The following is a 26,338-nucleotide window of genomic DNA, read 5'->3' as shown; positions in this document are numbered from 1 at the left end:
AGATAATCACTGCATACCTATTAAAAAATAGCCAAAATCCAAAAGACAGACAACACAAATGCTGGCAAGGCTGTGGAGCAACAGGAACAGGATTCACTGCTGGTGGGAATGCAAAACAGTACAGCCACTCTGGAAGAAAGTTTGGCAGTTTTTTACAAAGCTAAACACAGTCTCACCACACAATCCAGCAACTGCACTCCTTGGTATTTACCCAAGAGCTGAAAAGTTATGTCCACACAAAAACCTCTGTACACAGATGCTTAAAGCAGGGAGGAAAAAACAAAGCCCCTTAAAGAATTCAAAACCAAGAGCCTGCTACTCATTTGGGTCTGGGGTTCAAATCTGCATTACCCATGAGGTGTGGGAAATTCCAAACTGAGCACTTAACATAAAGATTAGTCCCAGACCAATGAGACTCATGAGGTTCCTGATAGGAGTGAAAGCAAAACTGTTTTGGAAGGACACTCCCATAATTTAAGCCACAAAAGATTCTTAGAGAAATTTCAGATGAATTCAAAATTAAAATAAAAATCCACAAGTGAGAGTCAGCAAACACAACAAACCAACACACAGAAAGATTAACATCCCCCCCCAATTTGAAAAGACAGAATCGTAATTTGAAAGAGAATGTTAATAACTATGTTAAAATAATCAAAGTTATAAAAAAGGGTCAAAACTCTAAAAACAAGAAACTATGTAAAAAGAATACAGACTTGAAAAAGAAATATAATTTCTTGAAATATAATTATTAAAATTTAAAAAGCAACTGAATCTGCTATGGACTGAACTGTGTCCCCCCTCTCCCCAATTCATGTGTTGAAACCCTAATCCCAAGGTGATGGTGTTTGGAGACAGGGCCTGGGGGAGATAATTAGGTTTAGATGAGGTCATGAGGGTAGGGACCCTCACATGGCATTAGTGCCCTAAGAGAAGAGACACAAGAGAGCTTCATTCCCTCTCTGCCATATGAGCACACAGTAAGAAAGCAGATGAGGGCCAGCTATAAACCAGGAAGAGAGCTCTCATCAGAAACCAATCGTGTTGGCACACCTTGATCCTAGACTTCTAGTCTCCAGAACTGTGAGAAAGTAAATTTCTGTTGTTTAAGCCACCCAGTCTATAGAATTTTGTTTTGGCAGCCTGAGCTAAGATAGAATCCAGCTAACTAAAGCTTAAATAGTTTGACCATCAAAACGAGTGACAGTAATTAATTGGAACCCAATGAATAAAATAAGAATCCGTAAGTCCAAAAATAAATAAATCAAGAAGTAAAAGCTCTTCATCACAACAGAATGCCAACCAATAAATATAGAAGAAATTAATGGAGTTAGAAAACCACTATTTTGCAACCATCATAGTTAATAATTCAAGTAAAACTCATTAATGGATGCTAAAACTAATGGGTGTAAGTTAGGTGAGGAAGGAGATATTATATAGTCTCAGAGTATCTCCCCACAAATTACTTATTATAATAATTACAAAAGGAAAAAAATAGGGCTTCCCTGGTGGCGCAGTGGTTGAGAGTCTGCCTGCCGATGCGGGGGACGTGGGTTCGTGCCCCGGTCTGGGAGGATCCCACATGCCGTGGAGCGGCTGGGCCCGTGAGCCTTGGCCGCTGGGCCTGCGTGTCCGGACCCGGTGCCCCGAAACGGGGACGGCCCCAAAAGGGAAGGCCCCGCAAACCAAAAAAAAAAAAAAAAAAAAAAAAAAAGGAAAAAAATAGCAACTTTATAGTGAAGAAATTTGGCAGATCCAAGTTAACCAAGTGATCAAAACTAACATTAATAATGGGACAAATCAACATCATGTGCCTCCTGATATGATTCACTGAGAACACATCATCACTTACATACTTTTCTGCCCAAAATGTGTCACCTGAATTTAACCAAAAGGAAACACCAGACACTCTGAAAATGAAGGACATTCTACAAAATAAATGACACATACTCTTCAGAAAGATCAGTGTCTAGAAAAACAAAGAAAGGCTAAAAAAACTATTCTAGATGAAAAGAGATTGAAAACTAAAAGCAATCTATGATCCTGGATTAGTTTCTGAACTAGGAGGAAAAAAATGCTCTTATGGACATTATTAAGACCATTGACAGAAATCTGAATAAGGTCTATAGATCAGATAATATTATTATATTAATATTAAAAGTCTCTGACTTTGATAACTGTACTGTGGTTTTATTTAAGTGAAAATACTTATTTTGAGAAATATACATTGAGTTGCGTATGGGTAAAGGAGCATGATGTCTGTAATTTACTCTCAAATGGTTCAGAGAAAAACAATATGTGTGTGTGTGTGTGTATGTGTATATATATATATATATATATAGAGAGAGAGAGAGAGAGAGAGAGAGAGAGAGAAGAGAAAAATGATAAAGCAAATGTGGCAAAGTGTTAACCACTGGTGAATTTGGAAAAAGATATATAGGAGTTCTTTATATTATTCTTCTATTTTTCCTGTGAGTTCAAATTATTTTTTTTAAAGCAACAGATATTTTGAATAGCAGATGAGACATAGATACAATTGAAGATACTGAAGATATGAACCATAATACAAGACAGAATACAGAGCTGAAAAAATCATGACATTATGAGACATGAAGAAATAGAAGGAAAAGTATACAATAGGAGTTCTAAAGAAAGAACAACAGAGGGATAGGAAAGAAATAATAGGCAAAGACACACCAGCTTAGAATTTTCCAGGACTGATGAAACAAGTTACTCTTTAAAGAAAAACAACAAATATTTTAATTTAAATCCATATCTAGAAACATCAATGTAAAAGTGAAGGACACCAGAGTCAAAGAAAAAAAATCTTAAAAGACAATTAGAAAGAAAACACTGATTAGCTAGCTACAAGGAACAATTAAATTGACCACAGACTTCTTAGCATCAACAACAGAATATCTTCAAAGTTCTGAGAGAAAATAACTGTCAACTTAGTTACACTACACTAAATTATGATTTAAAGGTTAAGACAAAAGAGACATTTTTGAAAAAAAGAGACTGAGTTTACCTTTACAGTCAAAAGGAGGGAGGGAGGGAGGAAGAACCCTACCAAATAATGCTCACTAGGAAGAAGAAAACTGAAGCCAGAATGACGGAGCAAGATGCCAAGAAACAATGGTGAGCAAAGAAATTGAAAACACATATGGGTAACCGTAAAACAGCACTGTATGTATAAAACAATGATAATAAACACTCATCTGGGAGACAAGAAAGCAATATAGAACCAAAATAACAGACAACAACACAAAATAGGAAGGTGGTAATTGAAGTGAATCATTCCCAAGTCCATGTACTGACCAGAAAGGGAACAGAGAGAGATGTATTAGTTTATTATGCATATTGAAATTTGACACCAAAAGTATAAAAATAAAATGTATAACTTTTAACCCAACAGAGGGGAAAGGGGGGAAATAAAACTTACTGATACCATCCAAATAGTGACACAAGAAGATCAGAAAGACAAGAGTGGCCCTAATGAATCTGGAAAATATTATACTGTAAATCAAATGAGTTGCACGTTCTCCAAGCATTTGTTTGTCTGTATCTTGGATATGTGAAACATTATCTATCACATCTCAAAAATGTGGACCCTTGCTTTAGTCAGAATATCTAGTATCTCTTTGCCCACTTCTGTCCCACAGGTGTATTTTTATCCATATCTACTCTTTTGGAATGGCTTCCCTCACAAATGAAAGGTCCTCTATAAATGAAATGTTCTCTACAAATGAAAACCCAATTATTTCTTTGATCCCAAATCAGATTCACTCTTCCAGAAAATCTTTATCAAATTAACACCAACTCACCTTTCCCTTAAATTGAATTGAATTTCTGTAGTATTTAAAACATGTGATTGCTTTTTTTTTTTTTTTTTTTTTTTTTGCAGTACGCAGGCCTCTCACTGCTGTGGCCTCTCCCGTTGCAGAGCACAGACTCCGGACACGCAAGCTCAGCAGCCACGGCTCACAGGCCCAGCCACTCCACGGCATGTGGGATCTTCCCGGACCGGGGCACAAACGCGTGTCCCCTGCATCGGCAGGCTGACTCTCAACCACTGCGCCACCAGGGAAGCCCGTGATTGCTCTTTTAATTGTTAAAATACTGCCTTATAAATGTTCTTTAGATGTTCCATTTAGGCATATTTTGTTTCCTCAAATCAGATCATAAGCTCGTCAAGATCAGAACGAAATTCTTTAGGATCTCCTAAACAATCAAGCACAATGTTGTTTATTTTTCACTTAAGGATGAAGAAAACTTTAAGTTATTTTCCTTTAATAAGCACAGAAGATATTAATTTTGCAAAATATGCACCAATAAACAGATACATCTCATACATAAAAACAAATCAGGTTCTAAGGACTTTGTTTTAATCTTTAGATAATATAGGTGAAGTGGATAGCTTTTTAAAGTCATTTCCCCTGTTTTCATTTTGCCAACTTTAAAAAGAGTCCATATGCTCAGGGCTAAAAATGTTCAAGGTTAAATCAAAGGAAGTCAGACACCACTAGTACAGTGAAGATTTTAATAAAAACTGAAAATGTGCCTCACATTACAATTACTGTACCACTTTGAAGTATTACATAATAGTTATCTTTTACTACAATATTAGTAGAAAAGGTGAAGGATGAAATTTATAAATTAAAAAGAAAAAAAGGCAAAACATTAGTAAGTTAAAGGAGAGCTAAATAAATGGAGAGAGATACTGTATTCACAGATCAAAGGACTCAATACTGTTAAGATCTCAATTTTCCACAAATTGAGCTACAGATCCCACATAATCCCAATAAAATCCCAGTAGGTTATATACATGATAAAATGTCACAAAATTATGCACACAGGCATGAAAAAAATGAGTGCATGCAAAAAGTGATGAAATCTGACTAAGGTCTAGTTAACTGCATTGTGTCAATCAATCTCCTGGTTTTGATAATGCACTATATTTAGGCAAAAATATCACCACTGGGGGAAGCTGGGTGTTGGGTCCATGTGACCTCTTTGTACTTTTTTTGCAACGTCCTATGAATTTTGAATTACTTTAAAATAAAAAGTAAAATCTTGGAAGGCTTTTTCATGTAACTGAAATGCTGATTCTAAAATGTGTATGGTAAAAATAAAGGACCTAGAATAGATAAAACAATTTTGAAAAAGCAGAATAAAGTTGTAGGACTCACTACCCGATTTCAAGGCTTTCTTTTTATGAAGCTACAGTAAGCAAGACTGAGGTATTGCTGAAAATATAGCCAAACAGCTCAACAGGACAAGACAGAGTGCAATATACCTACACATGTACTGTCAACTGATTTTTGTCAAAGGTGCCAAGGTAATCCATTTGTGATTCATTTATATCACATCCTAGAAGAGCTTTTATAGTGACAGAAATCAGAACAGTGATTGCAATGGCTGGGGGGAAGAGGGTGGACAGCATGACTGGGAAGGGATATAAAAGAACTTTCTGAGGTTAAGGAAATGTTCTACCTTAATAAAGGCATGGGTTGCACAGCTGTGTTATTTGTCAAACTGAAAGATTTAAGATCTGTGCATTCACTCTAAGTAAGCCATAATTTAATTTTTAAAATATGCAACAACATACAAGTGTTCTAAAATATCTGTCTACAAAGAAACATCAAAATACTAAGAGTATCCACCTCTTGGGAGTAAGACTACTCATCATTTTGTTTTCTTATAGTTTTCTGATTGTCTATTTTTTCTTTTAAAAATGTACATGTTATAATCAGAATACAACACACTCTTCAAATTTATGCCAGAATAAAAAGAGCTAGCTCATACTTTACTGTTCCGTTCACTAATCCCCTATACCAATTACCCTCCCAATCTGTAGCATTTTTCTTCAATAGGAGGACATGTTTTGCACATCCTCCTGGTAATCCCTCAGTAAGACCTGGGAGAAAGGTTCTGGCTCTTATCAGCCTCTATTAGTCCTAAAGACACTGTTAAAGAATTGTTATTCTCCACAGAAAAATGAAGGGAAGTAATTATTACTACTGTTTCTTCAGAGTAACCACAGTAAGAAAATAATGAAAAAAAAACCCAAAAACCTCAAAGATACCTATTTTCTAAAAGAAAATCCAATCTCCAACAGAGCTCCCCCTTCTCAACTTTACTGTCTTTGTAACTGATGCCATTCTCCCACTATTAATTGATTTAAACAAGTATTTACAAAGCACCAACTACGTGCTCCTCCATCAGGCTTAAAATTGTTAAGTCCTCTCTGAATCATCTCTCTCCATCCCTGTATTTCTCCACAAAGCCTTGTCGAATTTCTCTCCAAGATGCTTCTCACCTATCTGTTCTTCCTTTCTGTTCTTCACTACTGCTTGCCTTGTCTGATCCATCACCACTTACCTTACCCTTAGCTTACTCCACATAATCTGCTAGCACAGTTCTGTGGAGAAGAACTGTGGAGGTCCCTGGGATTCCTTTCTGAGGGTCTCAAAAGTCAAAACTATTTTCATAATAATACTGAAATGCTATTGGCCCCCTTTCACCATGTTGACATCTGTACTAATAATACAAAAGCAATGGTGGTAAAACTGCTGGTGCCTTAGCACAAATCAAGGCAGCGGACCCACAATGTACAGCAGTCAAGTGTATTCTTCACTGCGATGCACTCGCTGAGAAAAAAAAAAAAAGCCAGTTTCACTTAAGAATGCCCTTATTGAAGCATAAACATTGTTGATTTTATTAAATCTTGACCCTTAAATACTTATCATTTTAATATTCTGTTTGATGAAATGCATAAACACTTCTGCATACCAAGTACACTGGTTTATCTCAGAGAACAGCACCGGTGATTGAGTTGCAAACCGAACAAGCCACTTTTTCCACAGAACACTGTTGTTACTTGAGAGAACAGCTGACAAACCATGATTATTCATGTTTAGGTATCTGACATTCTCTTGAAAATAAACTAAATGAACCTGTCAGTTCAATGAAAAACAGTATTTGCTGCATGTGATGCATTTAGCACTTTCAAAGAGAAATTTGAATCTTGGAAAACTTGTATCTACCATCAATACTTTAAGACTTTTCTGATGAGATGAGTGATGATTTATGATATTGTGTAATGAAACATGGCAACGTTGGGAAGATCTGGATAACATCATGAATCCATATTTTCCAAATGACCAGTGTATGATGTTAAAAAAATCATACGTGGGTAAAAATGATCCATTTTAAGTCAGAGACCAATAATAAGTGTTTTACCATAATGGTAGGTCTTGGATTCTACATTGCAACTAACTTTTTTTTTTAACATCTTTATTGGAGTATAATTGCTTTACAATGGTGTGTTAGTTTCTGCTTTATAACAAAGTGAATCAGTTATACATATACATATGTTCCCATATCTCTTCCCTCTTGCGTCTCCCTCCCTCCCACCCTCCGTATCCCACCCCTCTAGGTGGTCACAAACCACCCAGCTGATCTCCCTGTGCTATGCGGGCTCTTCCCACTAGCTATCTATTTTACATTTGGTAGTGTATATATGTCCATGCCACTCTCTCACTTCATCCCAGCTTAACCTTCCCCCTCCCCGTGTCCTCAAGTCTATTCTCTACATCTGCATCTTTATTCTTATCCAGCCCCAAAGTTCTTCAGAACCATTTTTTTTAAGAGTCAATATATATGTGTTAGCATACTGTATTTGTTTTCCTCTTTCTGACTTATTTCACTCTATATGACAGTCTCTAGGTCTATCCACCTCACTACAAATAACTCAATTTCGTTTCTTTTTATGGCCGAGTAATATTCCATTGTATATATGTGCCATATCTTCTTTATCCATTCATCTGTTGATGGACGCTTAGGTTGCTTCCATGTCCTGGCTATTGTAAATAGAGCTGCAATGAACATTCTGGTACATGACTCTTCTTGAATTATGGTTTTCTCAGGGTATATGCCCAGTAGTGGCATTGCTGGGTCATATGGTAGTTCTATCTGTAGTTTTTTAAGGAACCTCCATACTGTTCTCCATAGTGGCTGTATCAATTTACATTCCCAGCAACAGTGCAAGAGTGTTCCCTTTTCTCCACACCCTCTCCAGCATTTATTGTTTCTACATTTTTTGATGATGGCCATTCTGACCGGTGTGAGATGATATCTCATTGTAGTTTTGATTTGCATTTCTCTAATAATTAATGATGTTGAGCATTCTTACATGTGTTTGTTGGCAATCTGTATATCTTCCTTGGAGAAATGTCTATTTAGGTGTTCTGCCCATTTTTGGATTGGGTTGTTTGTTTGTTATTGAGCTGCATGAGCTGCTTGTAAATTTTGGAGATTAATCCTTTGTCAGTTGCTTCATTTGCAAATATTTTCTCCCATTCTGAGGGCTGCCTTTTCGTCTTGTTTATGGTTTCCCTTGCTGTGCAAAAGCTTTTAAGTTTCATTAGGTCCCATTTGTTTATTTTTGTTTTAATTTCCAATACTCTAGGAGGTGGGTCAAAGAGGATCTTGCTCTGATTTATATCAAAGAGTGTTCTTCCTATGTTTTCCTCTAAGAGTTTGATAGTTTCTGGCCTTACATTTAGGTCTTTAAACCCTTTTGAGTTTATTTTTGTGTATGGTGTTAGGAGTGTTCCAACTTCATACTTTTACATGTACCTGTCCAGTTTTCCCAGCACCACTTATTAAAGAGGCTGTCTTTTCTCCACTGTATATTCTTGCCTCCTTTATCAAAGATAAGGTGACCATATGTGCATGGGATTATCTCTGGGTTTTCTATCCTGTTCCATTGATCTATATTTCTGTTTTTGTGCCAGTACCATACTGTCTTGATTACTGTAGCTTTGTAGTAGAGTCTGAAGTCAGGGAGCCTGATTCCTCCCGCTCCGTTTTTCGTTCTCAAGATTGCTTTCGCTATTCGGGGTCTTTTGTGTTTCCATAGAATTGTGAATTTTTTTGTTCTAGTTCTGTGAAAAGTGCCAGTGGTAGTTTGATAGGGATTGCATTGAATCTGTAGATTGCTTTGGGTAGTAGAGTCATTTTCACAGTGTTGATTCTTCCAATCCAAGAACATGGTATATCTCTCCATCTGTTGGTATCATCTTTAATTTCTTTCATCAGTATCTTATAATTTTCTGCATACAGGTCTTTTGTCTCCTTAGGTAGCTTTATTCCTAGATATTTTATTCCTTTTGTTGCAATGGTAAATGGGAGTGTTTTCTTAATTTCACTTTCAGATTTTTCATCATTAGTGTATAGGAATGCCAGAGATTTCTGTGCATTAATTTTGCATCCTGCTACTTTACCAAATTCATTGATTAGCTCTAGTAGTTTTCTGGTAGCATCTTTAGGATTCTCTATGTGTAGTATCATGTCATCTGCAAACAGTGACAGCTTTACTTCTTCATTTCCTATTTGGATTCCTTTTATTGCTTTTTCTTCTCTGATTGCTGTGCCTAAAACTTCCAAAACTATGTTGAATAACAGTGGGCAACCTTGTCTTGTTCTTGATCTTAGTGGAAACAGTTTCAGTTTTTCACCACTGAGGACAATGTTGGCTGTGGGTTTGTCATATATGGTCTTTATTATGTTGAGGAAAGTTCCCTCTATGCCTATTTTCTGCAGGCTTTTTATCATAAATGGGTGTTGAATTTTGTCGAAAGCTTTCTCTGCATCTACTGAGATGATCACATGGTTTTTCTCCTTCAATTTCTTAATATGGTGTATCACGTTGATTGATTTGTATATATTGAAGAATCCTTGTATTCCTGGAATAAACCTCATTTGATCATGGTGTATGATCCTTTCAATGTGCTGTTGGATTCTGTTTGCTAGTATTTTGTTGAGGATTTTTGCATCTATGTTCATCAGTGATATTGGCCTGTAGTTTTCTTTCTTTGTGACATCTTTGTCTGGTTTTGGTATCAGGGTGATGGTGGCCTCGTAGAATGAGTTTGGGAGTGTTCCTCCCTCTGCTATATTTTGGAAGAGTTTGAGAAGGATAGGTGTTAGCTCTTCTCTAAATGTTTGATAAAATTCACCTGTGAAGCCATCTGGTCCTGGGCTTTTGTTTGTTGGAAGATTTTTAATCACAGTTTCAATTTCAGTGCTTCTGATTGTTCTGTTCATATTTTCTATTTCTTCCTGGTTCAGTCTCAGCAGGTTGTGCATTTCTAAGAATTTGTCCATTTCTTCCAGGTTGTCCATTTTATTGGCATAGAGTTGCCTGTAGTAATCTCTCAAATCCTTTTTATTTCTGCAGTCTCAGTTGTTACTTCTCCTTTTTCATTTCTAATTTTATTGATTTGAGTCTTCTCCCTTTTTTTCTTGGTGAGTCTGGCTAATGGTTTATCTATTTTGTTTATCTTCTCAAAGAACCAGCTTTTAGTTTTATTGATCTTTGTTATTGTTTCCTTCATTTCTTTTTCATTTATTTCTGATCTGATCTTTATGATTTCTTTCCTTCTGCTAACTTTGGGGTTTTTTTGTTCTTCTTTCTCTAATTGCTTTAGGTGCAAGGTTAGGTTGTTTATTCGAGATGTTTCCTGTTTCTTAAGGTAGTATTGTATTGCTATAAATTTCCCTCTTAGCACTGCTTTTGCTGCATCCCATAGGTTTTGGGTCGTCGTGTCTCCATTGTCATTTGTTTCCAGGTATTTTTTTATTTCCTCTTTGATTTCTTCAGTGATCACTTCGTTATTAAATAGTGTATTGTTTAGCCTCCATGTGTTTGTATTTTTTACAGATCTTTTCCTGTAATTGATATCTAGTCTCATAGCGTTGTGGTCAGAAAAGATACTTGATACAATTTCAATTTTCTTAAATTTACCAAGGCTTGATTTGTGACCCAAGATATAATCTATCCTGGAGAATGTTCCACGCGCACTGGAGAAAAATGTGTATTCTGTTGTTTTTGGATGGAATGTCCTATAAATATCATTTAAGTCCATCTTGTTTAATGTATCATTTAAAGCTTGTGTTTCCTTATTTTCATTTTGGATGACCTGTCCATTGGTGAAAGTGGGGTGTTAAAGTCCCCTACTATGATTGTGTTACTGTTGATTTCCCCTTTTATGGCTGTTACTATTTGCCTTACGTATTGAGGTGCTCCTATGTTGGGTGCATAAATATTTACAATTGTTATATCTCCTTCTTAGATTGATCCCTTGATCATTATGTGGTGTCCTTCTTTGTCTCTTCTAATAGTCTTTATTTTAAAGTCTATTTTGTGTGATATGAGAATTGCTATTCCAGCTTTCTTTTGATTTCCATTTCCATGGAATATCTTTTTCCATCCCCTCACTTTCAGTCTGTATGTTTCTCTAGGTCTGAAGTGGGTCTCTTGTAGATAGCATATATATGGGTCTTGTTTCTGTGTCCATTCACCCGGTCTGTGTCTTTGGTGGGTGCATTTAATCCATTTACATTTAAGGTAATTATTGATATGTATGTTCCTATTCCCATTTTCTTAATTGTTTTGGGTTTGTTATTGTAGGTCTTTTCCTTCTCTTGTGTTTCTTGCCTAGAGAAGTTCCTTTAGCATTTGTTGTAAAGCTGGTTTGGTGGTGCTGAACTCTCTCAGCCTTTGCGTGTCGGTAAAGGTTTTAATTTCTCCATCAAATCTGAATGAGATCCTTGCTGGGTAGAGTAATCTTGGTTGTAGGTTGTTCTCCTTCATCACTTTAAATATGTCCTGCCACTCCCTTCTGGCTTGCAGAGTTTCTGCTGAAATATCAGCTGTTAACCTTATGGGGATTCCCTTGTATGTTATTTGTTGTTTTTCCCTTGCTGTTTTTTCTTTTTTGCAGTACGCGGGCCTCTCACTGTTGTGGCCTCTCCCATTGTGGAGCACAGGCTCCAGACGCACAGGCTCAGCGGCCATGGCTCACGGGCCTAGCCACTCCGTGGCATGTGGGACCTTCCCGGACCGAGGCACGAACCCGTGTCCCCTGCATCAGCAGGCGGACTCTCAACCACTGTGCCACCAGGGAAGCCCTGCAACTAACTTTTAATTGTCAAGTTGTGGAGATGTAGAAGAGGAAAATACCCACAATTACCTGAAAAGGCTATTAAAATATTCTCCTTTTCCAAATAAATACATGTGAGAGACCAGATTTTCTTCACATGTCAACCGAAACAAAATATCCCAATAGGATGAATGAAGAAACACATCTGAGAAACAGCTGTCTTCTATTTAACCAAATATTAAAGACATTTGCAAAATGTACAACAATCCCACTCCCTTCACTCAATTTTTGTTTGGAAAATAGTTATTTTTCATGAAAATGTCATTTATGTTAACATGTAATAGGTTTATTTTTCTTTTTAATAAATTAATATTTTAAAAAATTTCTCAGGTATAATTGCTAATATAGTCAATAGCAATAGATATAATTAACATAAACAACTTTGGTGTTCTCAATAATTTTTAAGAGTACAAAAGGATTCTGAAACAGACTCTATTTTACAGATATTTCTGTCCTTCCTCTCTGATCCACTCTCATTACGATTGCCAGAATAATCCTGGGCACTTTCAACATTATTACTTCTTGCACAAAAGCCTTAGTGTTCCCAACATCCTGTCACTTCCTATCTACACAATTTTACCTGGCTTTCAAGAACTTTATAAATTGGCCCTGCCTTATCTAGCAAATTTTACTTCTCCATGCTCCCCAACACAAGTCTCCATGTTACTTAATCCTCCCTTTCAGTCTCTAACCCTTTACTCCTGTGGTTAAATGCTCACCTGGAAAGCACCCCCAGCCCCTATTCCCTCCTCTGCTTTCCTCCTCTCTCTCTGCCTCCTCCAATCTAAACTTTCTCATCGTAAGGGCCCAGAGAGCAAAAAGGACAATGCCTTGAATGTCAGGCTTAAACTACCAATGGAGTATAAGCTTTAAAAATTTTGAATCACTATATTGTATACCTGTAACTTACATAATATTGTACAGAAACTATACTTCAAATTTTAAAAAAAAGGTGTGTACTTTAGTTTATAGGCAATGAAGAGAAGATTCTTTGAGCAGAAGGTGGATGATTTATACAGAAAGAATGTTCTTACCATCTCAAGTTTCTAAGAAGAGTTTAAACAAACTAAATAAATGTCTTCTTTGGACATACCTAAATTTACGGTCAAATCTAAGATTTTTCCAATAGACTTTAAGGACTAAGGGAGGTGATACACTGTCACATTGGGAATCCAAACCTAAAATCTCAGGTCAAGGCAACTGGAACTCTGAAACATGGCATCTTCCAGAACCAAAAAAACTGTAAAAAACAAAAGTGGAAAACAAACATGATTTCATCTCTCAAATCTAAGGCCTTTTGGTATTGGTGAACAAAGTCCTCTTCCTGATTAGAAGTCCAATTTAATCATATTTTCAGAAAACAAAAACCAGTATGTAATAGCTATATATATTCACTAGTCACTAAATGTCTTTACTTTAAAATGACAGAGTATTCTCATATGCGTGTAAGTTATGAACATTGCTTATTATGCAAAAGATACATTAAACCTACTGATTTAGTTTAGGCCTAATAATAAACCACAATGTTTAATTCATTCTATACCCACTATGGCCAGAGATCTAGGTCAAGCCCAATGTCATCTCCACTTTAAAACCTGCTATGATTTCTCCCAACCAGAAATAATGATCTCCTTCAGCACATGGTTTGTTCCTCTCATGCCAGTTCATTCATTTATTCCACAAATATTTACTGAGAGTCTAAATATGTGTTAGGCACTTTTCTATGTTCTGGGGATACAGCCATGAACAAAACAAAACCACCAGCTTCCCGGACTTACACTCTAGTGGGAAAAGAAAGGCAATAAACAAATAAATATAAGGTGATACATGCCACAGTGAAAATTAGGGAGAGTAAGAGGCAAAGCTGAATTTTCTATAAAGCTAATAAAACTTACAGTTCAGGCCTCCTCACTTCCCTGGGGCCTCTATGAGTGCTGAAAGTTACTGGGACACGTAGAATGTTTCTGGTGGGGAAGAGAAGTCCAGTGGAAGCACTACATGATAGCATTTTTGATCAAATGCCTAAAGAGGCCTCAGAAGAAAGGGACCTGACTCTAAGGTTACAGCATTTTGTTGGGACATCTTTTCTAACTCCAAATAATTATTTACTTTCACACCAAACTTTTTTTTCTAATTTATTTGTTTTCTCAATGAGGGTACCCAAATTACTGTATAAAGTTCAGGGCCTACAAAATCTGGATCCATCCCTGGTAAAGACAGAAGTGGGGAGGAGCTGTTTTTTATAGGATGATAAGGAACAGGCACATTAAAAGGTGACATTTGAGCTGAGACCTGAGGGAAATGAAGAAACAAACCATACAGATATTGGGGGGGCGGGGTTATGAGCACAGACATCAAGTGTAAAACCACTGAGGCAGCAGCACGAGGAGCAGAGTAGGTTAGGAAGACAAGAGCAGGAGAAATACATAATAATAAACAGTATTACCGAAAATTAACAATTACTGAGTATTATGTGACAGGCACTGTCCCAAGTACTTTTTAAAAAATATTTATTTATTTATTTTGGCTGTGCCAGGTCTTAGTTGTGGCATGCGGGCTTCTTAGTTGCAGCATGCAGACTCTTAGTTGCAGCACGCGTGTAGGATGTAGTTCTCTGACCAGGGATCAAACCCAAGCCCGCTGCATTGGGAGTGCAGAGTCTTACCCACTGGACATCCCCCAAGTACTTTTCTAAGCATCTCCATTTTACAACTGAGGAAACTGAGGCACAGAGAGAAGGATTAGGTAATTGGCTAGTGGGTGGTGAAACTAGGCAGTCTGCCTCCAGAACCTGCTCTTAAATCACACTGCTGAATATATACTACCAAATGTAAAATAGACAGCTACTGGGAAGCAGCCGCATAGCACAGGGAGATCAGCTCCGTGCTCTGTGACCACCTTAGAGCGGTGGGATAGGGAGGGTGGGAGGGAGACTCATGAGGGAGGAGATGTGGGGATATATGTATATGTATACGTGATTCACTTTGTTATAAAGCAGAAACTAACACACCACTGTAAAGCAATTATACTGCAATAAAGATGTTAAAAAAAAATCACTGTGCTGTACTACAGAGAAGTCGGTTGTCTAGATTATGGAGTGTCAAGACAATCTCTCAGCCAGTAAGAGATTTAATGTGCTAGAAAAGAGGAAATCAACACAGTTTTGATCTCAAACTATGACAGCTAAAAGTAGGTTTACAACTTATGTCCCTGTAAATAAAGTACCAAGTCTTGTCATTTTTCCTACTCCACACACAGTCCCTAGGACCTTTCCTTTCATATTACAGCTATTCAGTGTAGGATGAATGTTAAATGGACTCTCATGAGAGAATGACTAACTACTCACTCTCAATACAAAATAATTAGATGTTGTTTCACAAGTAAATATACATACAAATCAAATCTTGGAGGTAAGTACCTCCTTTAGGGAATCAGATCCATATCAAAGTCAGGTAAGCTGTTTGTATCTACAGAAATTATCCCACAATCTGTTCCACTGTCATTTTCCACCTAAAATAACTACTGATACGAGAAAACTCTACCTTAATTTACCTTAAATACTCAATCATTCTGAAGTTAGGACCACTTCCTCTGGTCCCTCTAGACTTTGTCCTCCATGAAAGTAAAAATGGGCATAATCCGGATACACATGTTTTATTTTCCTTCAGCTGTTCTTTTCTAAATGCTTAAGGTCTTCATGTCCCTCATAGGAGGTGAGGTTTCAGAACTGAGCTTTCCAGAAAAGTTCTTATAAATCCTGACTATAATGAAAGAATTAGTGTTTGATGATATTAATCGGAATACCATGAGAGACACAGAGTTACAAACAAGTCAACACATAATTCACTAAATACTTGAACATACAAATTAATTTCCTGATTTCACTGTCCAACCTTCAATTTTTCTCCTGTCAGCTTTCAGAGTCTCTCTACATAGATCACCATGTGAGTGCTACCTTGGAGCTTAGCCACATTACAGCCTCTGCTTCAGAGGGAATGGCTTCCAAACACACATAGATAAAATCAATATCAACATTTCCAAAGCATGTTCTGCAAGACACCAGTTCTAAGCACAAGCAATCGGTATTACAGAGAAGAATCCCATCATCAAGTAACTTTGGAGTTTGCTGGGTTAAGCAAAGTTTACCAGGTTTCTTTACCACAGGACTTCTCGGTCTCTGATACACTCATAGTACTGCTTTCCCTGGAGCATCCTGGTCACAGTTTTTTGTTTGCTTGTTTGGCTGCATCCCACAGCATGCAGGATCTTCTTAGTTCCCCGACCAGGGATCGAACCCGTGCCCCTGGCAGTGGAAGTGCAGAGTTCTAACCACTGGACTGCCGAGGAAGCCCCCTGGTCACAGTTTGGAAAATGCTTATGAAGTCCAGTCTGGAAGTAAAAGATGATTCCAAGGCTTCAAGCCTTAACAAACTGACACTACTGGGGCTTTTGACCTTGTCTCCATTTGTCAGCTGGAGATAATGGGCTAGAACTCAGAAGGCACAAGCTGGAGGCATCTGGGAGTCATTCACAGGGGCAAAGCTAACACCACAAGACCAGATGAGATACTCCCTGAGAAACACATGAAGACCAGTACTTCAAAACAACCCTGCCTTACCCTACCTCTAGCTTTAGTATCGTCTCTCTAGCAATAAATCTAGAAAAACATCCGTAAATGAAGACTCTAAGGGTAGGAAAAATACAAATTAAACTGGAAAACTGCCTGAGAAAAAAATAGCATAATGCATGTGAAAATCATACTAATGTTGATAAATGTTGATAATGTGATACGGTATACAAAGACCTAACTTCTCCAAGCTTCTCCAAGTAATCGCTTTCAAGTGACAAACCTATAGATCATTCATTCTCTTCTTTTTTGGGATCATGGAACTCTTTGAGAATGTAATGAATACCAAAAGCCATCTCTCCAGAAAAACACACACACATACAACACTAAGCCTATAAATTTCCAAGGGTTTCGTGGGCCCCCTGCGGCTCAACCAGAGCCCTTTCTAGCTGTCAACTCCCAAGTCCCTGAGTAACTCCTGCTACAGATACTTCATCTGACAAAGCCCAGAGTTACAGCACATTTAAAAGTATGTAAGCCTTTTCTTTTTAAACTATATTTTCATGTACTTTAAGACAGTGCAGAGGAAATGTATATTTGCATTTTTTTGGCCTCAAAAAAATTAAAACGTATTTGTTGAGTGAAACAAGTCAACACCATAAACAGAAGGGCATATGATGGTAATAATATCTTCACGACAAAACAGCTCTGAGAGGCTAAGTGATTTTATAAGGCCAAAGAGCTAATAAATTCTAGATCTTCCACATCCTAGCTCAGTACTTTTTAACTAAACCATGCCACCTTAAATATAATAAGCATATTATTACACTGCATAGGATAGTTTTCAAAATAAAAATCCCTTAAAACACCAACCTTCTAAGAATGACTATAAATAATTAGGCCTCTAACTTACTTACTTAATTGGATCATTCCATTTTTAGCACCTAAATACTGACAAATTAAGGAGCAAATTATATATACCGGCTTTTGAAAAAAATTCTTTAAGGCACTACTCTCTAATCAACACCATTTGTAAAAATAATGAAAATCGAAAACAGCAAAATACAAAAAAATCTGTTATCTTTATAGCATGAACATGACTATATACAGACAAAAATACAAATAGTTTAAGCTTTGGGTCATTCAGCAAACGGGATATGACGCCAAAAACCACACAGAGTTTCTCTGCTTTGGGCCCCTGATATTAGAAGAGTCTGGCAGGCAGGGATCAAGTATCTATTATCTGATGTCCACTTGGAAGACTCTAAAAAACAGTGAGGCCTGGCTGCACAGCAGGAGTTAGGTATTCTAACTACTACCTAAAGATCCACTCTAACTCGGAGTGTGGCTGCAACTAACATGCTAAACTAAGTGTGTGCCTCCGTTTCTCCACTGGAAATTCGATAATACATTATCTGCCCATATGCTGGTTAAGGACACAGTAGCTAGAGCAAACTGGTTCACATTTTGGCTTTGCCACCTACGAACTTTGGCAAGTTACTGTAACTTCCCTGTGCCTTAGTTTCTTCTGATGCAAAATGGAGTTAATAACAGCATCTCTTTCATTGGGCTATTGTAAGGATTGAGGTAATACATGGAGAAGTCTTCGAGCAGTGCCTGGCAAGTAATAAGCACTCTATAAATGTTAGTTTCCATTATCATTATTTTAAACAGATGACAAGATTAATCAACTTATACCTGCACTGCACTTAGATGTCCTTAGGAAATTACAGGCCTTAACTTTTTTACGTTTTAATCATGTGGCTTAACTACCAGCTGTTTTTTCTAAATATAGTAAATACATGGCCAATTATTCTTGTAAAGAACTGAAAAAGAACTTACTGTCTACACTGCCACCTAAGCCTGACACATTAGCAAAGTTTCAGTTAACTTTTCATCTCAATATAACCAGACTCCCTTTTTAAAAAATTTATTTATTTATTATTATTATTATTTTGCGGCTCTGTTGGGTCTTCGTTGCTGTGCGCAGGCTTTCTCTAGTTGTGGTGAGCGGGGGCTACTCTTTGTTGTGGTGCGCAGGCTTTGCATTGCGGTGGCTTCTCTTGTTGAGGAGCATGGGCTCTAGGCACGCGGGCTTCAGTAGTTGTGGTGCGCGGGCTTCAGGAATTGTGGCTCGCGGGCTCAGCAGTTGTGGCTCACGGGTTCTAGAGCGCAGGCTTAGTAGTTGTGGCACATGGGCTTAGCTGCTCCCCAGCATGTGGGATCTTCCCAGACCAGGGCTTGAACCTGTGTCCCCTGCATTGGCAGGTGGATTCTTAACCATTGTGCCATCAGGGAAGCCCTAACCAGACTCCCTTAACCAACTCTAAGCTACCTGGATTCACTCACTTCAACTTTCACAATCACTACAAATTCCAAGCACAATACTGTAATGGTTATGCTTACAGTGGCCTCCTAACTGCTCTTTACCTCTGCCCCCCCATCTCCACTCCCCACACTGCAGTAGGTAAAGCTTGAAAGCTTGTAAAAATCCAAGTCTAATTTCACTCTCCTACTTAAAGCCCTGCAATGGTTCCTTATTGTCCTAAAGAGAAGTCCCACCTCCTTACAAGACCAAAGAGGCCTGCATGATCTAGGGTCATCCTCCCTCTCCGGCTACTGAGGCCACATGGGCCTTCTTTCAAATCCTCACCCTGTTCTTTGGGGCCTCCAAGCCTGCACAGATCATGCTTCCTCTATCTGGCATAATTCCCTCTCCCCATTGCCTCTGACTCCCCAGCGGAGATGAAGTCCTCCTGTTATACGCTCTCCTAACCCTAATCCTAATCCTCTCCTCTCCTCTCGGCAGCACGAAAGAAAACTCAATAAAATAATTATTTAAATGGTTGTTTAATGTTGTTCTTGTCCAAAAAATATAAACAAGTAAGACTTGGGAACATGTCTCTCTTTTAGCGCTACAACCCAAGTGCTTAGATAGATGCACAGTACCTTATACACAGTAGGTGTGTCACATAGGTGACAACATAGACACCTGTGTTGTCTATGGAGAAAAGTGGTGATATAACTGATGATGGAAAGCAAATCATCCACAAAACGAGACTAATGCAGAATACTGGCTGCACTGTATTAAATATCTAAGTTACCATATGCATTACAAGTGAAGTAAAAGTAAAAACCTACTTAAAGGTGGGCAAAATAAAGTTAAGACTCAACTTTCCAAAGTAAAGTTAAGTTTCTTTGTGCATCCTCAGGTGTTATGTGAAACAGGCGGAGTTCCACTTCAGTTACCAGTAAGAAGATACACAACCAAATCAAGACTGCTGCCACATTTGGCACAGGCCTGCTCTTCTTGGCAGTCTCTGTGAGGCCAAGAGTTGAGCTGGCCAGAGGAGCATGATTTATCTGCCACATTTAGAAGTGGTCCCTCTACAACAGGAATGCTATGCTACTAATGGGCTTTGAATTCTAACCTTGCCAAACCAGTACCTTTCCTAAGTATTCAATTCACTTATATGTATATATATATTAAAAAGCTGAATCCTATGTGTCACTGACAAAAACAAGTTTGATAAGGCATCACGGTCCAATTCGAATTGGAGAAAAAGTTGCTCTTTCGAAAGAAAAAAAGAAGGAAAGAAGGGAGGGAAAGAAAGAAAGAAAAGAAAGAAAGGGAGAAAGGGAGGAAGGGAAGAAGGAAGAAAGAAGTCATGCTAACCAGATCTCTTTTACAAAAGAAAGTCATTACTTGGAAAATTAAAAGAAACTGGTATGCGGATGCTAGGAGGCTTAAGGTTGAGGGGCTGTCGATGGACGCTGCCCAGTGAAATGACTATCGCCGGGCCTGGTGGGCAGCAGTTGCCAACCCACCGCGAACAATCCCAGGTCCGTGAGAGCATGCAGGTTTGACATAAGCCAAACCCCTGCTGTCCGGCTCGTCGCACTGACCCTGCCAATGCAACAAACGCGCAGACCCTCTCCGCGCGGTGAGGAGCGGAGTTGCCGCCGCCATTCAGCGCTTCCCGGGAAATGCGCGTCCGGGGGAGGCTCAGGTAAGGACCCGGGGGTCTCGGGATTAAACGTTTGGCCCTTTGTTCTCTGCACGGTCGCGGAGCCCTGGGCAACCGCCGCTCCTCCTCGCCCACCGCTCCCGGGCGCCAGCGTCCTTCGCCGACAGGCAGCGCGGACTCGGGCGCCCCGACTCGCTGGCGCCCCTCGCCCTCCCCGCGGCGGGTCAGCGCCCCACGGCCTCAGCGGCGCGCGGCCCCTCGCCCTCACCTTGTAGACGTCGCCGTAGGTGCCGCTGCCGATGCGCTGAATCAGCTCGAAGTCCTCCTGAGGGTTCCGGCGGGACAGATCGAAGCAGGGATTCATGGCGGGCCCCGGGTGCCCCCAGCCTCCCTCCCGGGCAGGGGAGGGGGGGCGCTCAGGGGGCCACACGGAGAGTGGGAGCCGCGGCGGGCCCCCTGCTCCCCCGGCGGTCACAATCGCCCGGCTCCACGCTGCGGCCGCCGCCGCGGACGACGACGACCGGCCTAACCGTCCCCGCCCCCCGCAGCCCGCCGCGGCGCCGAACCCGGGTCACACCCACACGGAGTCGAGGACGCTCGCAGCCCCTCGCTCGGGGTGCAACTCCAACATGGCTTCCGCCTTCGCCGCTCCTCCCCCTCCCCTTACTCCGGCTCCTCCACCCTCCTCCCCTTTCCCGGCTCCCGCCCGACTGCGCAGCTGCGAGCCCGGAGGGAGCGCTCCCCGGCCCCGCGCGCGGCCCTCCCCTTGCGCGCTCCGGCTCCCCGCGCTTGCCTGACGAGGCCCGGTCCCCGGGCCCTATTCGGCCAAAACGGCCGCGGCTTCCCCGCGCGTGACCGCCGCTGTGCCGTGCCAGAAAAGGCTCGCCTGCACCCCGGGACCGCGGAGGGGGGGCAGGCAGAAAGGAGCTCCTATTCGCTTCTCATGTACCCAGGGACAAAGTCTGACGTCGCCGCATCAGGTCCCCATCCTAAGCAGGTAGTATAGTTTTAATTTGCAAGACGGCCCGTGTCCCGAACTTTTTTTTTAGAAGCAACTATACATAGGACACAGTCGAGTCCCACAGACTTTCTGGGATTGCGGGGAAGGGGTTGTTGTCCTGAGGAAATCCCCTGAAAAAAGTGAGCTGTGCTTGCTGCGACCCCTGACACTCGGGCCCTTTGAGTTGACCTGACAGGGTGCAAAAAAGGACGGGTCAGGAGGGCGGCCAGGGAGGCGTGTGGAGTGGGTAGGCCGTGGGAAGCTCTGGAGGAAAAACACGCCAAACGGCCGCCAGCCCTTCCGCGTGGAGGGCGTGGGAGGCAGCCAGAGGCCAGAACTAAAGCAGTGCTTGACCTTCACCAGAGGCGTCTGGATTATCAAAGACGGGGGAGGGGACCAGCAAGCTGTCTAGCAACCTCGCAAAGGAGAGGTGGGGTGGGGGTGAAGAGTGGAGCGTGGACGAGATCCATTCCCATACCTGAAATGTCAACCTGTGATGGTCCGCACGCTCTACAGCTTAACTACCCAAAGCCCCACCCTGCTTCAGACCCAGATTGCAAACCTTGTGGACACCAGCTTCAACTCTTATTATCTGTCCAGGAAAGCCTGTGGGTCTGGAGGCCTAATTTTCTGTTTTCAATAAACTGCCCAGTAGGCATTGCCAAAAGCTTTAATCAAGTAGGTAGGTGATGACCACTTCGGCAATACCGCTTTGGAGTTTTGCTTCAGAAGCTGTTTCCTAGTACCCTTAGGCACCACACCTTCTGACCGTTAATATTCCCTAAGGCCTCGTGGCTCCCCGAAAAACTAGGTCTTATCAAACTTGTTAGATATAAAATAAGTATAATCAAATAATAGTCAAGCGAACTATTTACAGTTAACTGCCTCGTACATTTTTATCTTTTCCATCTCTTTGCCTACAGTAAGATTGCATGTTTACTAAATTCTCAAAGAAGTTATTTTCCCTATCTGTTGACTAAAAGATGTTGGAAAATGACCATCTCTTCACCTATACAAGTAGACTTTCAATTATCTAGTTTTTAATTATTTTAAAGCATCAGTACTAGGAGCATATTACTTACACTGCTGCCCTATGAATGCTTATCATTGGGTTTCTTCTAGATGGATCGACCTTAAAAGACTCTGGTATCTTGAGAATTAAACTCCTGACTATAAATATTATTCCATGGATAAGGACCCTGTTTTTTGCCTGTTTAAGGCACTTGCCCAGAGGCAAGCCTTCCTTCAGCCTGTCCACTTTTGGAGAATTGTTTGGCCTCCTTAAGCCAAACATGAGGATAATTAGCCCAGGGTTCAGATAAGCAGACCTAATAAACGATCTCAAATAGGAACCAGTTCTGCTCTCTTTTTCTGCCTTTTTAATGCTGGAAAGCCAAATTCTCAGGATTGAATGCTGCACAAGAACGTTCTAATGGTTTCACCGTTTTGTTTGCGAGGATTATCTTCTGTGCAGATAACTTTGCATTTGCATCACTAATAGACTTCTTTCAAAGGGAAAAGACATTTCAGTAGGGCTGAAACAGTCTTTAAAGTTTTGTTTGTTCCATTTTGGCAAGGCCAAGCTAGTCCTTTTGAAAAGACATGGATTTGCATGTAAGGGCCTGATTTGCCGTATGGGTTACAACATAAATAAAAGGGCTTTTGCAATCAACAAAGAATAAAATATTTTGCTGTGGGTAATACATACATACAGCCAAATCTGATGTCTGTTTTTCTATTCTAACACTCCTCAGCTTCACTAGAAGTAACACTAATGATCACACTTTCTTTGAATCAGAGAAATAACTTCCCTCTTCTATGATTAGAAGCATCCTTAGAAGTCCTAAACTGCTTCTACAGCATCTCTCCTGGATTTACTGCTGCTTGAATACCTTCAGTAAAAGGGAACTCACTGCTTCCGAAGTACCCTGGTTCAGTATAAGATAGTGCTAGTGAATAATCATAACAATAATAAAAAAAGTATCTAAAATTACCAAGTGCCTACAGGGTGCCAGGAACTGAGCCAAGTACTTTCCATGTATTATCTCATTTAATTCTCACAACAACTTGATGACATAGATATTATTATCTCCATTTTTTGAGGCACAGACAGATTAAGCTACTCAAGGTAATACAGAAAGCTGAAATTTGAATAGAGGTAGTAAGACACAAAGGCCAAGCTCTTAGCCACTAGTCTGTAGTTAAAGTATACTTTAAAAAATTTCTCTTATGCTAAGCCAAAATCTGCCTCCCTGTTACTCAATTGGAGTCAGTGATTATTAGATTCTAGTGGTGTAGAGTACAAAGAAGAAAAACCAGGGTGCCTGACCTCAAGGAATTTGCAGTCTCATAAAACAGTGTGAGAAAAACAAAGGAGGGACCTAAATGTAGACAGGAAGATGTAGGAATGATGCTAAAGTAAATTTTGAAAACTATGTCAGAATTTGCCAGACAAACGGGGGAGGTGGTATACTCCAGGCTGACCACTTAGCCCCAGGTCCTTAAAGCATCCAGCCACATAAGCATCACACAGTAGGGAGCACGTAAGGCTAAGATGGACAGTAGCAGTTGCCACCATATCCAGACCACCTTTCTGTTAGCCCATCCCTCGTGCATCTGTGGCTTTAAAATTCCTTGGTCTTCACCCCAGCTTTCAGTTTCATCTTCAGGACCTCTTGTCTAATAACCCACTGGATCCACTTCTTTGGTTTATTGACCATATAGCCACCATTCACATTTTCAGTATACCACCAGCTCTGGGAAAGGAATACTGAGCCAGACTTCACTCAGAAAAGACTCATTACATCTGCCAGGGAAGGAGAATCAGACTCAGACATGTCTGTGAAACAATATGGCAGAAAGTTTCAGGAGGTTATATAACCTAGCCTAACACAGTTCTGAGCCTGGCTACCTGGGTTCAGATCTTGTCTCTGTCTCCTTACTGAACAACCTTGGGAAGTTATTTCAAACTGGGGCTATTATGAAGAGTCGAAAAGAAAATACCTGTAAAAGTCAGCGGTACCTGGCACCACAGTAATCCCACAAAGTATTAATTACTGTTATTTTGAGTACATTTTAGAATGTTTTAAAGGCTGACAGTTATGAGGATGGGGATGGAGATACGATTTAGGAAGCAAATGCAATAACATAAGAGACCTTGAATTAAGGCAAGGGAGGCCTAGGATGGAAAAAAGGGAAGGAAACTAGGAAATAATTGGATGGTGAGGAAGCGGACAGTGGCATGGATGACAAGCAGGTTTCTGGCTCAGACAATTGGGAAGATCCCTAAAAGGTAATAGCATTTGCCATAATAAGAGGAACTGGGGTTATTTGGGGGAGGGTTATAACACTGGATCAAAATAGATGATTCTGTTTTGTATCTGTTAAATTAGAGGTGCTCAAATAGAAATGTGAAATAAGTGATAAATTTTACATTTATCACTAATAAAAATTAAGGTTGAAACTTAGAAAAAATTTTGGGGCTAATTTTTAAATTTGGAGAGCCATAGTTCAGAAATGTTTGTTGAGCATCTGTTAGGTGCCAAACATATATTAGGTTCTGGCAATGCAGTAGGTCCCTGAACTCAAGTTGGGGCTACAGACAAGTTCTCATATAATTTCTTGACAGTGAGATAAGTACGGAGGTGCAGAGAAGCAAAGCAAGAAGAAGATACTAGATGCCACTTGGGCTAATAATTTGGTTCTTTTTCAACCTATATATATATTTTTAATTTCTTTAAATGAATTTCTTAATTTTTTTAAGATAGTAAATGGATATTTTTGAAAGCATGTACTCGACATTTATTTACAGATGAGGTGGAACCCTGCATGGGGAGTGGGTGGAGATGGAAGTCCTCAGGTGTCAGCTCTCAGCTTCCTCTCTGTTATTCTGAGCAATTCAGCTCTGCTTCCAGACTTGCATACGTCCTAGCACAGTGTTTCTCAGTGGAGGTTTCATTAGCATTTTGGGTAGTCCTTGCTTGCATGGGACTGTCCCCAAGCATTATAACATCCCTGCCCCGCCATCAGGACTGCTCCCAGCCATACTGACATCAACATTTCCATATGCCTAGGGTTGGGCTGGGGGGTGAAGGTAGTGACTAGATTGAAAATGTTTGCCTATCATGTCCCATTGGAAAACTATCACCCACACCAAACTATTTATCATAGAATTCCTTTCTATTTAATATAGTATATTTCCTGAGAGAAGTCCTGATATATAAACATTGTCCCTTTCATTACATTTCCAATATTTAGTACCCAAGTGATATTTCACTGCCCTCTGTAGATGCACAACCAAGATTCCACCTGCCCTTTATTATGCAGTTTCCGGGATCACATAAGAGGGCAACGAATCTAGTCTTTGCAGGTTATGGAAGTCTTCGCAGAGGAAGGAAACTCTAAGCTGAGACTTAAAAGACAAGTTAGAGAATTAGCCAGGCAAGAAGGTATATTCCATACTGAGGGTAGAAAGTTTACATTCAAAGAAGTGAAAGTAGTTCTGTTTGGGGTGAATAACAGATGAGGCTAGAGTGGTAAATGGGGACCAGTACATTAAGGGGCATGTAAATTGTGTTAAATAATTTGGATTTTTGAGAACACAAGGGGGCTATTGATGGGTTATCAGCACAGGAGTGGCATGATCTTACTTGTGCCTTAGAAACGTTCTGCTAGCTGCAGGTGGAGAATGAATTGAAGGCAGATGGCAAGACTGGAGACAAGATGGGAGAATATGTAATGCAGTATCGTCTAATGAGCAGTCTTTGCTCTGAGCTCCTCAGTGGCCTCACTGAGCCTT

At 40.0% G+C, this 26,338-nt stretch overlaps 2 protein-coding genes across 8 annotated transcripts in view; one reads left to right on the top strand and one right to left on the bottom strand.

The window, feature by feature from the left end:
- Positions 1-21,137, bottom strand: part of MAP4K3 (mitogen-activated protein kinase kinase kinase kinase 3) — a 185,496-nt gene extending 164,359 nt beyond the window's left edge. Inside the window, exon 1 of one of the 2 annotated variants that reach the window (XM_029231412.1) lies at positions 20,809-21,137. In XM_029231412.1, coding sequence (XP_029087245.1) covers positions 20,809-20,904 — 96 coding nt within the window. In that variant the 5' untranslated portion in view covers positions 20,905-21,137. The remainder of the gene's footprint in view (positions 1-20,808) is intronic. The other variant, XM_029231413.1, reaches the window with a different exon arrangement.
- The window catches only part of TMEM178A (transmembrane protein 178A), a 248,006-nt gene continuing 242,230 nt past the window's right edge, over positions 20,563-26,338 (top strand). For 5 of the 6 annotated variants that reach the window (XM_029231421.1, XM_029231418.1, XM_029231419.1 and 2 more), the window contains exon 1: positions 21,330-21,537. The gene's annotated coding sequence lies outside the window, so the exon portion shown is untranslated. Of the gene's footprint in view, positions 20,583-21,329; positions 21,538-26,338 lie in introns of those variants that run through there. The other variant, XM_029231420.1, reaches the window with a different exon arrangement.

Source organism: Monodon monoceros, unplaced genomic scaffold (genome assembly GCF_005190385.1).
Source record: "Monodon monoceros isolate NGI ecotype Baffin Bay Population unplaced genomic scaffold, NGI_Narwhal_1 Super_Scaffold_19, whole genome shotgun sequence".
Lineage (NCBI taxonomy): Eukaryota > Metazoa > Chordata > Mammalia > Artiodactyla > Monodontidae > Monodon > Monodon monoceros.
This window is presented reverse-complemented; position numbering and strand designations above follow the sequence as displayed.